The sequence below is a fragment of the Equus asinus genome, chromosome 1, assembly GCF_041296235.1.
Source record: "Equus asinus isolate D_3611 breed Donkey chromosome 1, EquAss-T2T_v2, whole genome shotgun sequence".
Taxonomy (NCBI): Eukaryota; Metazoa; Chordata; class Mammalia; order Perissodactyla; family Equidae; genus Equus; species Equus asinus.
In genome coordinates, this window is record NC_091790.1 from 157,049,071 (window position 1) to 157,061,649 (window position 12,579).

Genomic DNA, 12,579 nt, shown 5'->3' on the forward strand with positions numbered 1-12,579 from the left:
TTTCCCCTATTAAAACCTTTACATTTCCTTTGGAAGCCAGCAACAGGTCATGTTGAACACCGTCACAGGTAAGATTAGAGTATCCATCAATGTATATTAACCCCAAGGAGTGTGTGCTTAACAAGATCTGCCTATTTGGGTTCCCTCGAGGCTGTTTAGCACCGACCTTTAGAATATAGCAGTCAGACGTCAACTAAATGGCTACAGATCTAAGCCCCAGAACAAAAAATGTCAGCCTACAGTGCCTCTATTAGGACTGAATCACAAATACTTTTTAAAGAGTACTTTTATTTAAATAGAAGGATCAGTCTCTTCTTCTCCCCCTGACCCGCCATCATCTTCAAAGAAATGAATTTGCTCCTTTCTTGGGTAATCCACTCACCTCACTGGTTTGCCTCGTTAGCAGAAAAAACACCCAGTTAATACAGCTAACAAAATCATTAGTTGGCATTAAAATTTTATGGGCTCTATCAACCATCTGGACACATTAGTTCCAAATCTTGACCGACCGATTTAAATAAAATTAACAAGACTGTACATGTACTTTAGGTATACTGAGATTAGTGATGTTTTCCACCTTCTGCAAAGGTACACACCCACTTTTGAACTAGCAATTACCATTACTAAGTAACCGAGACATGATTCTTTTAAAGTTCCCCTAAATTAGCTCTCAATACTTTAGCCCAAGTTAGCAGAATCACTTTTGGACCAATTTACCTTATATTTACACACCAAATTGGGCTACTGAAATCCTTACAAGGGAGACAGAGTGATGAAGTTTCAAAAACTTTCACAAGAGAAGCACTCCAGTGTGGGAGCCAGCACCCAAGATGGCTCCCAATAACACTTGCCTCTTGGTAGACATGGAAGTAAAACATACCCACATTATGCAACTATCAGGATACAAAATAGTGTGAATTCTAAACACTGGTCATATTTTGAGGCTTCCTGTTCTTTTTGGGTAGCTAAGGGGGAAACAGCAGCAACTTCCAACCCTGTCAGTGGGCCATTGTGAATGCAAATTTTCTAGTCCCAGTCATGTTTTCCTTGCCTGCAACCTTGGGCTTCAGCCAGAATCCCACAACTAAGTTGCTCCCAAATCGTTGACCCAAAAATACTGTGTGAGGTAACAGGTTTATCATTGCTCTAAAACTGCTCTAAGTACTGAGGTAATGTGTTATACAGCAGTAAGGGTCAAGCCTGAGAAGAAAACATAAGACACCATCCTATACTAACAGAAGTTATTTCGTCCTTTTAGAAGACCCTAGGGTTATAGATAAGCTACCTTAAATCTCAATTTCTAAAAAAAAAAAAAAAATTAAACAGCTCAATACACAAAACACACACGAGAAAAACGTCTTTGTTGAATATTCAACAGTATGGTGTTTCAGTAAGCCAGTTCATTTCAGATTATATATTATTGAATTTTATCCCTATTATTTGTGCTGGTTAAGGGTTGGGTATTTTAAGGTTGTGTTACAGCAACTTATTTTCTCCAAAGTTCAACTTCACTGGAGCTAGACATTTTTTAAATGTTCAAAATTATTTTTCTAATAAATTTGAAGCGAAGTATTCGAACAAGTTTCTGATGCAGCTATTTTACACAAAACAGATCACCTCTGCCAGTTTGACTTACCTGTGAGACATCTCATATTATCAAAACTAAAAGAAACTGTAGTTAAAATAAGTCAACCTTTTTTCCTATTTTTCTTCTTTCATTATTTACATAAATGTCCAATAAGGAAAATCACTGCTTGTTATTAAATTTCATCCACCATGTTTAACCCCTTTAAAAAGGTAACCACTGACACTAAGTGTAAAATATAAAAGAACACTTGAGAAACTAGTGTGACAGATTTTGTCTCAGTGCTTTGCAGAGCCACTTAATTTGAATCATTCTAGCTGGTTAAATCTGTGATGATTTTAAAACCACCACCAGCAATGTTAAACATACAAGATAAAGCCAGAAAACTACAGCAGCATTCAAACGCTGAGTATACAGTGTATAAAGAATGGCATTTTATTAGGACAGCCAGTATGTCCACAATGCATTTCTCATTTGTCTATCAATATTCTAAGAAAAATGGCAATGTGTTGCTTTGTGAAACTGCTTTAAGTCTAGGGGATGGCAATCCTTTAGACAACTGAATGTTTATAGAACAAGATTCACACATTTTATGTGTAAACATTACACCAAGTATTTGGATACAAAAGTATTTATTTTATAAACTTTATATTTAAAATAAAATTTTAATCTGTCTACTCACAAAACCTAATTTAAAACATGATACATTTCTCTCTCTAGCCAATTTGATGTTACTCTTTTACAAACAATACTCAATTTGTAAATGTTTTATATTAAGAACCTGTACTAAATGAAGTTTGTATTTTATCAGAAAACATTTCCCTTTAATCTTAAAGAGTGCTTTTTAAAATGAAGGCACCAACAAGAACTACTTTCAGATGGTACAGAATTTCTTATTTCTTGAAGACTCTGTGGTTGACCACTTCTTCATTAGTTACCTGCAGCAAGACACCTTCCTGCCAAAGGAAAAAAAAAGTATCTGAAGAAGTTTATCATGTTTGTCCAAAGAACCTAAATAACTTCAGTGGTGGTCTTAGGATCAAAGACGACTCACTGGTGCATACAGTAGAATATGCCCTGATTTAATATGCCACATTCCTGAAAAGGCAATAAAGCCAGGCAACCAAACTCTGATGACATTTAAGAAATGAATTTCAGCAGCCAACCTACATCTCTCCTATAACGCAGGGGATTGGGAGAGAATTACCACATTTAAACCTGAGTATTTAGGACTGGATACATAGAGGATTTATAATGTAGAGACACACTTTATTCATTAAAGTATAAACTATTATCTGAAAATATAGATTGAACTTTCTCCTTAGCCTGATCCTGATAAGCATGTAAAGCTAGAACAACCGTATCAACAGAACATGTAACAGAAAAACACGTCTTTATTTTTAATAAAAACTCCTAATTCACTCAAAATGCTTGATCCAAGAAATGTGAATACAGAAGGGTGTAACGATGGGAAATTTCATGATTCATTGAATTTGCAGCCTAACTTTTACCTACCATTTTACTACCAACACCACTGAAGGAACCAAGAAAAGCTTTATTAATGATCACTTGGCTTGCCTCAGCTGTTGAAATGAAGCACTTTACAGTCTTTGTGGCAGCAGAATATACTTGTCCATGGTTCATATCATTGCTAAAATTCCAGCAGGGAAAAAAATGATATGTTAAGCACCTGAATCTTCATAGAGGGGGAGGGGGGGTGGGGGAAAGAAGGAAAAAAAGGGAAAAAACCAAAATAATTTAAGTAAATGACAGATTGGAAAACAGGGTTTATAAAATTATTCTCTTGAGTTTATAAATTGTTAAACTCAATTTATAGCTATGTTAAACTACATAAGAACCACTATACTGAAAGACCATTGAAGAGTATTAGTTTATCTTTTGGGGAGGAAAATTAAGAAAGGAAAAGTAAATAAGATCTTACCTAAAGAAGTTTAACTGAAGCTTAGAACTATTTTGCTCTACACCCTCAGCTTTCGTTGGCATCCTTATAAACTACTGTAGTTAAAGCTTTGTAGAAACAGCACAGTTTTTTAAGACTGGCTGAACTTAGTAGCCGTCAAGAGTTCTCTTGTACTAGACCTGTATCCCTGAAGAGTACCTCGCTGGGGTTATTTCCTTTCCTTGCATTGAAGAAGCAGCATCTAAAAGATCTAAAAAGGTGTTTCTCCTTGCAGAGATATCCCTTAAGTTATCTAGATAATTTAATCCTGATGAATTGCAGACAACACACTTTTATCTGACCAGCATTTATCTTACACAAATATAACAACAGCTTTGCAATGGACCTTAATTATACTACCCACTCCTTAACTTATTTAAAATAAAAAGTCTATAATTACACAATTTCCTTTAGAATTATTTTATTAAATCATAAATGTACAACAGCTTCTTAACTCTACACACGCACTCAAATTTTTTTAAAGGAAAAACGTTATGTCTTATTACACCATGATCCTGGCTAATAGCTTTTCAAAACTTTGAGAAAAATCTTAAAAAAGGTTTCACATGTCACCTGAAACTTACAAATTTAACATTATCAAAGAAGGAATGCTTCTACACTCTTACAAAGACCACTAGAAAGAAACAACAATTAAAAAGCTAAGAAACTGTCTCAAAGGCATTTTTTTTACAATCCTTCCTCCACAGTAAGGTAATGTTATTAAATAATCCAATCCATTCACAAAATGGCTCTCTGCATCTGCTCTGGTGTCTTCTGCCATATCACTGCATATTTATGCATGACTGAGATAAGTTTCCTTAACATTGTTATTTCGATAACCTGAAGCTGTTCTGTTACCTCTGGGCTCTCATCCTCTCCTATTTATACAGTGAAGCCTGTTTCAACAGAAGTAAAGAGTAAAAAAAAAATAGGTTATGAAATTATCCATCTACCCAGATTTTAAGGAAAGATAACATGATCCTAAAAAGCTTTTACTCCTGGCAGCTAGGTCTCCCAAAACAATAATACATAAAACTCAAAAGCTACTTACCCATGGCAAATAGGAAGAAGCTCAATATCGGCTTCTCCCTCCATAACCCCCACTTCCTCCACTGCCTCCTGGACCATAGTTTCCTAGAATTGTTAGAACAGCAAGAGAAAGCAAACTTACTACAATTTCCATAATTATCTTAACACTATAGTTGACTATTTTATAGCCACACACTCTTCAAAACAGAGAGATCATAACCCATCATTTCCAATTAACCTAATTACTTAGGAGACAAATTATCCAGATTCATAGACATTCTAAGTTCGTGCTTTAGAATTAAAAACATTTTACTGATGCTATTCTTTTAGAGGGTTCTCTACCACAATCATTTGGAGTTAGTAACGGATTTTTAAAAAAAATATGCCAACCACAAGAGGCAAAAGAAATTTGGTCCTACTAAAAATTTTCTCAAGAGTAACTGAAACAATGGTTTGAATAAAAGCTTGGGATTATTTACTATATTCACTTTCTAAGAAACAACTCATACACATTTATACCACTTGTAATGTGCTCAGCAACTGTGTCCTTCTCTTAAATGAGCCAAGGAAAAGGAAAAAAAGAACACCCACCCGAAATACCTAATCTCCTTTCCCAACTCCTGAATGTTTCACACTACTAAACATCTCATGTCAACCACTCCGATCCCCCCTACTGACGTTACCATTTTTTGCTTCCACAAAGTTCCTATTTCAGTAACAATATATATGAAGGAAGTTACCCAAAGATAAATAAACAATTAGCAAGTCATGAAAGACTAATCCTTTAACCACACAAAATAATTTAAATAATCTAATCAATTACCTCCACCATATGGTCCCCCCATGTTCCTGCTACCACCAAAGTTTCCACTCTTCATTGGACCATAATTAGAAGGTTGCTGGTTATAATTTCCAAAATCATTATAATTTCCACTTCCATAATTTCCTGTAAAAGAAACAAAAGGGGACTACTAGGTTTTGCATAATGAACATCAGAACAATATAATCAAACATTAAACCAATGATACAGCTAAGTATTTAGGACAAATCTCCCACAAAAAATAAATGATCAGAATAAATGTGAACACCTATCTACAATTTGTAAAGGCAACTAATGACAATATCAAAATGAAAAATCTCACGTGTTAAAAGTCATTAATTTCAATCCAAAATCCCACATAAAGGTTGCAGGTGAATTTTTTACCTCCTCCATAGTTGTCATAACCACCTCCGTAGCCCCCACCCTGGTTGCCATATCCAGGTCCTCCACCACCATATCCTCCTCTTCCTCCTCCATAACCAGGGCTACCTCCAAAATTGCCACCTATTATAAAATAAGCCTTTAAGTAATTACTTAATATTTTCAATGCCATTTGAACTGTCTTATCACACCCATTTCTAGCTTTCCAAAACACTTATTTTTTATAAGTAAAATATTAATTCTATAAAATCTTTTCTAGAATAGCCTCAAGGGCAGAACAGAGCATCTTTGGTAAACATTTGAAGGCAGAGAGTGCCTAGCCACAACCAACAAAATAAAAGCTTTATAGAGAAATACCCGTAATGCCAAAGCTCTCCTCTAAATCTAAAGATATTAAGGATTCTGAAGGCATCTCCAACACTTATTGGTATTTTGTGTAAGGGTTGTGGGGGCAGACAAGAGGCAAAGCCTAGTGGGAGGAAGAAGAGCCACATCCTCCTACTGGTCCAATAGATCCCAACTCATACTTCCCTAGAAATCACCATGTCTCTTCAACCATATGCCCACTATCCTATTTGTGAGTAGAAATGGGGGGGAGGACCAGAAATTAGCAAACTTGCATGTAATTCAAAACCTTTAACTGGTACAGTTAGTCTCAAATTACTTGTAGTTTAAATACTAGAATTCATCATTCTCATTAACACCAAATTATTATTTGGATTTCAAAGCAAAGTTGGAAATGATGAGACGTAGGAGTAACTCAGTCATGCCCAACGAGTGGCAAAACCAGAAATAAGGTTTGTATTACTAGCTCACAGTTTTAAATGTCCCTTTCTTACTGGGACATTTGTCAGCAAGTATCAACCTTTTCTGTACTCCAACAAAACACATATTTTAATATATCACTTTATATAACAACACCTACAACCTCAACTGGACCCAGGAGCACGCTTGGGTGTTTTAGAAAACTTCCTTTGGGATCTTTTGGATGTTATTATCATGGGGGATTCATTATCTTAAGAGCCAAGGAAGACACAATTGCTCTCACACTCCCTTTACATTTTGATCTTGGTTATATCCAATAGTCTATGTTTTTCCAGGAAAACAGAGTACATAGAGTATCACATCTATGTCCAATTCTTTTGCTTGAGAAACAACGGGATATCATGATGCCATCTTTAAATTCTCATTTAAAAGCCACCCAAATGATTCTGCAACCTATACTAACAACTACAAATATACTCTAAGCTACACAACTAAGATGTAAAGTAATTATAAAGGAAAAGTCATACAATTGAACCACTATCACAAAAGCCCTTTATAAAAGAAGTAAAACTAAGGAAAATTTCATGTATACACTAAACCAGACAAACATACAGTGTGATTAAACCTTTAAGTCACATAAACTGAAACACAGAAGAAACTGACCTCCAGGCCCTCCTCCATACCCATTATAGCCATCCCCAAATCCACGACCGCTTCCATATCCATCTGTTGGGGGCAGAAAAAAGATAATCATTATTATACCTCGATCACAACTCACTTCCTTACCCTGCTTTCCTCCACATTCTCATTAGTGATCTCTGGATGAGAATTACTACTACGACCCATCTCCCTTATGGTGGAAAACTGGTGTTACGTGTTTCTTCTTAAAAATAAACACACAAAAGGGTGTAATTAAATCTCATTATCAGGATAACTGTCTCATTTTGGGGCTCGAAACTCGGCAAGCCTCAATTTAAGAGATTCCACTTATACACAAGAGTGACACTGGATAGGGACTTTCTGTTGACATCTCTTTACCTTAGATAGATACAAACCTTTTTAAGCCCACAAGCAAGACTCTACAGGTATTGACACTCACTATTCAGGAGTACCTTGTGATTTCTAAAGTAGTTACGACCTCATTTTACCTTTTTTAAAAATTGGAGACCATAAAATGATCTCTACGACTGACTGAATAGTTGTAAGATTATGTTTTTTAACTTCTACCTACTGCTTGGCCAAATCAGAACTTTCCACCAGGATACAACCTATGTTAAAGACTTAAGCATAACTTCTTAAAATCAGACAGGATTTCCTGATTCTAATGAAAACTAAATCACTTTCAATCAAGCACACTGACCCTTCTAACACTTAGAACTTGAACTTACCAGATCCTCCTCTGAAGTTACTTCCAGGTCCTGGTCCAAAATTTCCACCACCACCACGAGAATCTCCAAAACCAAAGTTGCCTACAACAAATGTCTTGGTTACTAAAATTCACTTACACAAATAAATTAAAAAAAAAAAAAACAAAAAAAAAAAACAGAACTTAAGTTACCTCCTCTTCCACTTCTAGAACTTTGGACTTCTTGCATTTCTTGTCTAGACAAAGCCTTTCTTACTTCTGCATTATGACCATTGATGGTATGGTATTTTTGCACTGGAATAAAAAGTTCAGACTCCTTTAAATCAGCATGCTATAATAGTAACCAACTTATGAAGTTCACCTCTTATTAAAAGCTGTAGGTATTAACATACGCAAAATTTAATGAATGAAGCAGTCACACATCTAATGCTTACAGACACTTACACACAATCTTATCCACAGGATCATGGTCATCGAAAGTAACAAATCCAAAGCCTCTTTTCTTTCCAGACTGTCTATCAGTAATTATCTCAATAGTATCAATTTTCCCATATTCCTCAAAGTAATCTCTAAGATGATGTTCCTCAGTATCTTCTTTAATTCCACCAACAAACAACTTCTTTACAGTTACATGAGCCCCTGGTTTTCCAGATTCCTGAAATGGAGAAAAAAAGTCATCCTAATAAAATAAACCACAAATATGATTGAAAGCACACTATCCACATACCAAAGATGGCTTCTACCCTATGATAAATTACCAGGTAAAGCAACAGCTTATGAATAAGACCCTAGTCTTTTGAAATCAAAGTACAGAAATCCAATACAGCTTTAATAGGGCAAAAAACTTTGACCTGGATACAAAGAACTTACTTCTTTCAAACACGACATTCTAATCTTCCGTGGGACAGAATTTTCTTGACATTTATTGCACAAAGAAGTTATATTTTGCTCACCTCTCTTGCAACAGCACGTTTTGGCTCAACCACTCTCCCATCAATTGAATGAGGTCTTGCAGCCATGGCAGCATCAACCTCAGCCATGGATGAAAAAGTTACGAAACCAAATCCTCTTGATCTTTTGCTTGCAGGATCTCTCATTACCTATAAAACCAAAGGGGAAACTTTATCATTTGATCTCATTACTTGTGCTATGAACAGTATAACTCGGTAACATTTATGAAGAAAATAGATTTAAGTGATTTTTTCCATGATTTACTACACATTTTAAACACAGAAGTGCAACAGAGGAAGAACTACTATCAGGTACTTTTGTCTTTAACGTACCACACAGTCTGTAAGTTTTCCCCATTGCTCGTAGTAGTTCCTCAAACTTTCTTCTGTGGTTTCAAAGCTCAAGCCACCAATAAAGAGTTTACGGAACTGTTCCTTTTCTCTCTGCAAAGGAAAACACCATTTCAATTTTTATTTACATTTTCTCTTTGTATGCAGGAAATTAAATTCTTAAATATGAGGTGACCTGCTGGCAGAGTACCTTTTTCCTCTCCAAAGGAACAGTTTCTAAAGTTTTCTGGGGGGGAAAAAAAAAACTTACATCAAATTTAAACCATATGTTAAACTGCATATTAGTTGTGTTACACCAAAAAATTGCCTCAGCTGAACTACACAAGTTTCAAAGTCATTACTCCTTGATCTAAATTTACTTCACATTAAATTATTTCAAACCAATTTAATATCATTAAAAACACTTTCTGAAGAGAAAAGAGCAAATCTATTCCCTGGTCATCGAAGGGTTAAGGATTCTTATCAAATCTTACCAAAATTTGCATTCAATTCTATATTCCACAACAGAAAAATTAAAGTTAACTTTTAAACACTCAGTTTAAATACTTTTTCTTTTCAACATAAAACCTACTGGTTCCTTACTTATAACTCAATAGTTTACCATTTATTTCACAACTCAGTATCCGAACACTGACATTTATTTTCCTTTCACTGCTCCCCCTGGTGGCGAAAATAAGGCATCTCATTAAAAATGGTTAAAAAAATCATTCTTTCCCTCACACTAAACTCTATCGGGAGAAAAAAACGTTCAGTGTTATGTTCCAAAACATCCTTAAAATTTACCTCTCTTCTGAGCAAGGCAGGTATTTTCTTTACGACCATTGGTCTCTAAAACTGTAAAGTTCTAACATAATTGACTTTTATGGGCACTCCCTTATTTGGTATTTAAATAAGTACAGAAACAAACTGATTATTGAGCTCATAAACAGTAACAAATAAGTTCACTGTAATCATCTTTTCAAAAACCATCAAAATATTTAAATGACCACTACAACTACCCAGTAGTTACACCTTATAAGGCTAACATTTATGCCTCACCATTTTTTTTTAAAACCTAAAAGCTCAAATGTATTTAACTTAGTGGCCATCTGGCAAACTACACAGCACAAGTTATCTCTAATTCTACAAGTGGGGGGAAAAAAAAGCAGCCTAGGCTGAAAGCTTTTAATCCCTATAAACCACAAAGCAATTACACTGCATGAATAGCCCTGTATCTTGGGCTGTCAGTTAAAGAATGGGTCATTACATTTGGTTTTCAGTTGACTAGCTTGAAAAAACAAAAAATATTCAGAAACCAGAATAGATCATAATGTCCAGGACAAACTGCTACAAGTGTGTAATTCAACTAAAAAAGTAAAACGTTAACTTTCAATACAACAGTACATTTCTTATTTCCAGCAAATAGCATTACAGTTCTCAACGCACAGTTCTATGGAGATTTCTCCCTCTAAGCAGGATATTCTTCCAACAGTTCAGAAAATACAGCGCTTAGATAGCAACTCAGATTTTTTTCCTGGATAGTTAACTGTTTTCAGGATTCTGAAAATTCTTTACAGACTAAATTATTAAACTAGCTTCTGAGATATTTAACAATCTGTCAAAATGGTCAGTTATACAGCATATTGATATTTGGACTCATTAGCTTTATTTACACCAAATAGTAAACAATTCTTTTAAAACCCAAATAAACTACGGAGATTAAAAAAAAGCACATCTACAACAATGTTTACAAATCACTTACAAAAGGCAAAAACTCATTACTTACCTCTGTTTTTTCCAAACTTACCCGATGTCCACTATCGATTACAAACAAAGTTATTTTATAAGCGTGCTTAGGGTCAAAAATACTCAGGGAGACCCCCTTCGCTTGAGACCTTATGCTTATCAATGTAATGATCAACCACGATTGCAAACATAAATGAGAAAAGTGACAAAGTTCAAACAGAGCGGCCTAGCCTCGAACAGTTCTGTATCCGGCAACACACGCATGGAAGGACCGAGCCATGTTTTAACCAAAGCACAACTGATAAAGTCATTTTTCAGTCGACTTTCCTCAAAATTTCTGGCTTATCACTTACAAGGATCCGTGGTCTTATCTACTAAGGAGTAAATTTCCCAATAAAAATATTACTCAAAACACGAACAAGCCCTTTAATCCAAAGGGAAGCCGACAAGAGAAAAATCCCCCCCCATAACCTCCTTCCCCGCTGCCACCCACGTAGCCGATACTAATCTGATGGCTCCGGATTTTGAGTATTTCTAGATTTTCCTGCAATTCAACCACCTTTTTTTAATCACTGCAGACGAAGGCAGGACCGTTACGCAGAGAAAGCGGACGGGAAAAGCCGCCGTGGTCCCCGCGGGCCGGCTCGCCTGGCCCGGCCCGGCCCCGGCGGCGCTCCCGCTCCCGCCGCCGCCCGGCCCCCGCCCGCTCCGCGCGGCCGCAATGGCGCCATTTCATCGAGAGGAAGGGAGGGCGCCTCGACCGAGGTGCGCAGGACGCTAACGATTTGAGCGCCCAAAACACCCGCAATCCACCTCAAAACGCCGTGAAAACAGCCCGAGAAGGAAAAAAAATCGTTAACCACGTCTCCTCTTCGGTCAGGGAGGCAAACTAACAGGATTCGGAGGTTTAAGAAGAAAAACGCTGCGAGGAAGGAGAGAAATGAAAATGGCGGCCGCCAAATCCGGTTCCCGGGAGAGAGGGGGAGGGGAAGCGCCGCAGCCTCACACACGAGGCCCCGAAACCCGCCGAAACGCTCATGCGGTGTCGCCGGGGCCCCCAATCGGCGAGCTGTAAAAAGGGAACGCGAATTCCCGCCCGGGCGCCCGCCTTTCCCCGGAGCGGGCCGCGTCCGCCATGTGCCAGTTCCCCATCCCCCACCCCCAGCAAAGGGAAATGGCGCCGGCAGGCCGAGGGTGGGGAAGGTGGGGTCCGAGCAGGCCTCCGCTAACGACTCCTCTTCAAAAACATTCTGAGCCCAGCGGCTTCTGAAGGGGCCAGACTTCACCGCCGCTCTCCCTCGGAGGCGGGCGGCCGACTTCCACCGAGGCGCCAACGGCCTCGCCATGCCCTTTCCAAGAACTCATTGATTTCAAACCCGTTACCTCCATCGCGGACTCAGTCGCTTCAGCCCGATTTCCCGCAGCCGAGCGAGATGAGAGAGATCTCCGCGGACGAACACGGACCGGACTCGTCCTGGCGCTGTAGTGAGAACTGCCGCTGCTTGAGAAACAACACCGCTAAGAGCACCTCCGCACGGGACCCGGCGCCGCTGCTACTGCCGCTAGAGCCGCTGCCGCCGCTTTTCTAGAACCTTCCCCCCGACTAACGCGTCTTCCCCTACGTCAGGCCGTTGCGGAAACGCCCTA

At 37.8% G+C, this 12,579-nt stretch overlaps 1 protein-coding gene across 21 annotated transcripts; it reads right to left on the reverse strand.

Annotated features, from left to right (window-relative positions):
• Window positions 1–2,200: 2,200 nt before the first annotated feature.
• HNRNPA2B1 (heterogeneous nuclear ribonucleoprotein A2/B1) lies at window positions 2,201–12,457 on the reverse strand. 21 transcript variants are annotated; one of them, XR_011503559.1, is made up of 14 exons: window positions 12,316–12,450; window positions 9,398–9,433; window positions 9,190–9,300; window positions 8,860–9,006; window positions 8,351–8,561; window positions 8,099–8,200; window positions 7,929–8,009; window positions 7,204–7,266; window positions 5,779–5,898; window positions 5,398–5,520; window positions 4,597–4,679; window positions 3,528–3,756; window positions 3,164–3,236; window positions 2,201–2,541 (listed from the first exon to the last, which is right to left on the reverse strand). XR_011503559.1 is itself a non-coding variant. In XM_014828767.3 (12 exons), the coding sequence occupies exons 1-11, from the start codon at window positions 12,319–12,321 to the stop codon at window positions 4,618–4,620; spliced, it is 1,062 nt and encodes a 353-aa protein (XP_014684253.1). In that variant the 5' UTR covers window positions 12,322–12,450; the 3' UTR covers window positions 2,201–2,541; window positions 4,597–4,617. The 21 variants fall into 21 exon arrangements, 7 of the variants coding, with proteins under 7 accessions (XP_014684253.1, XP_070366814.1, XP_070366831.1 ...); XR_001396098.3 differs by having other exon boundaries at window positions 3,101–3,236; XR_011503557.1 differs by having other exon boundaries at window positions 3,101–3,236; window positions 3,528–4,441.
• Between the last annotated feature and the right edge of the window lie 122 nt (window positions 12,458–12,579).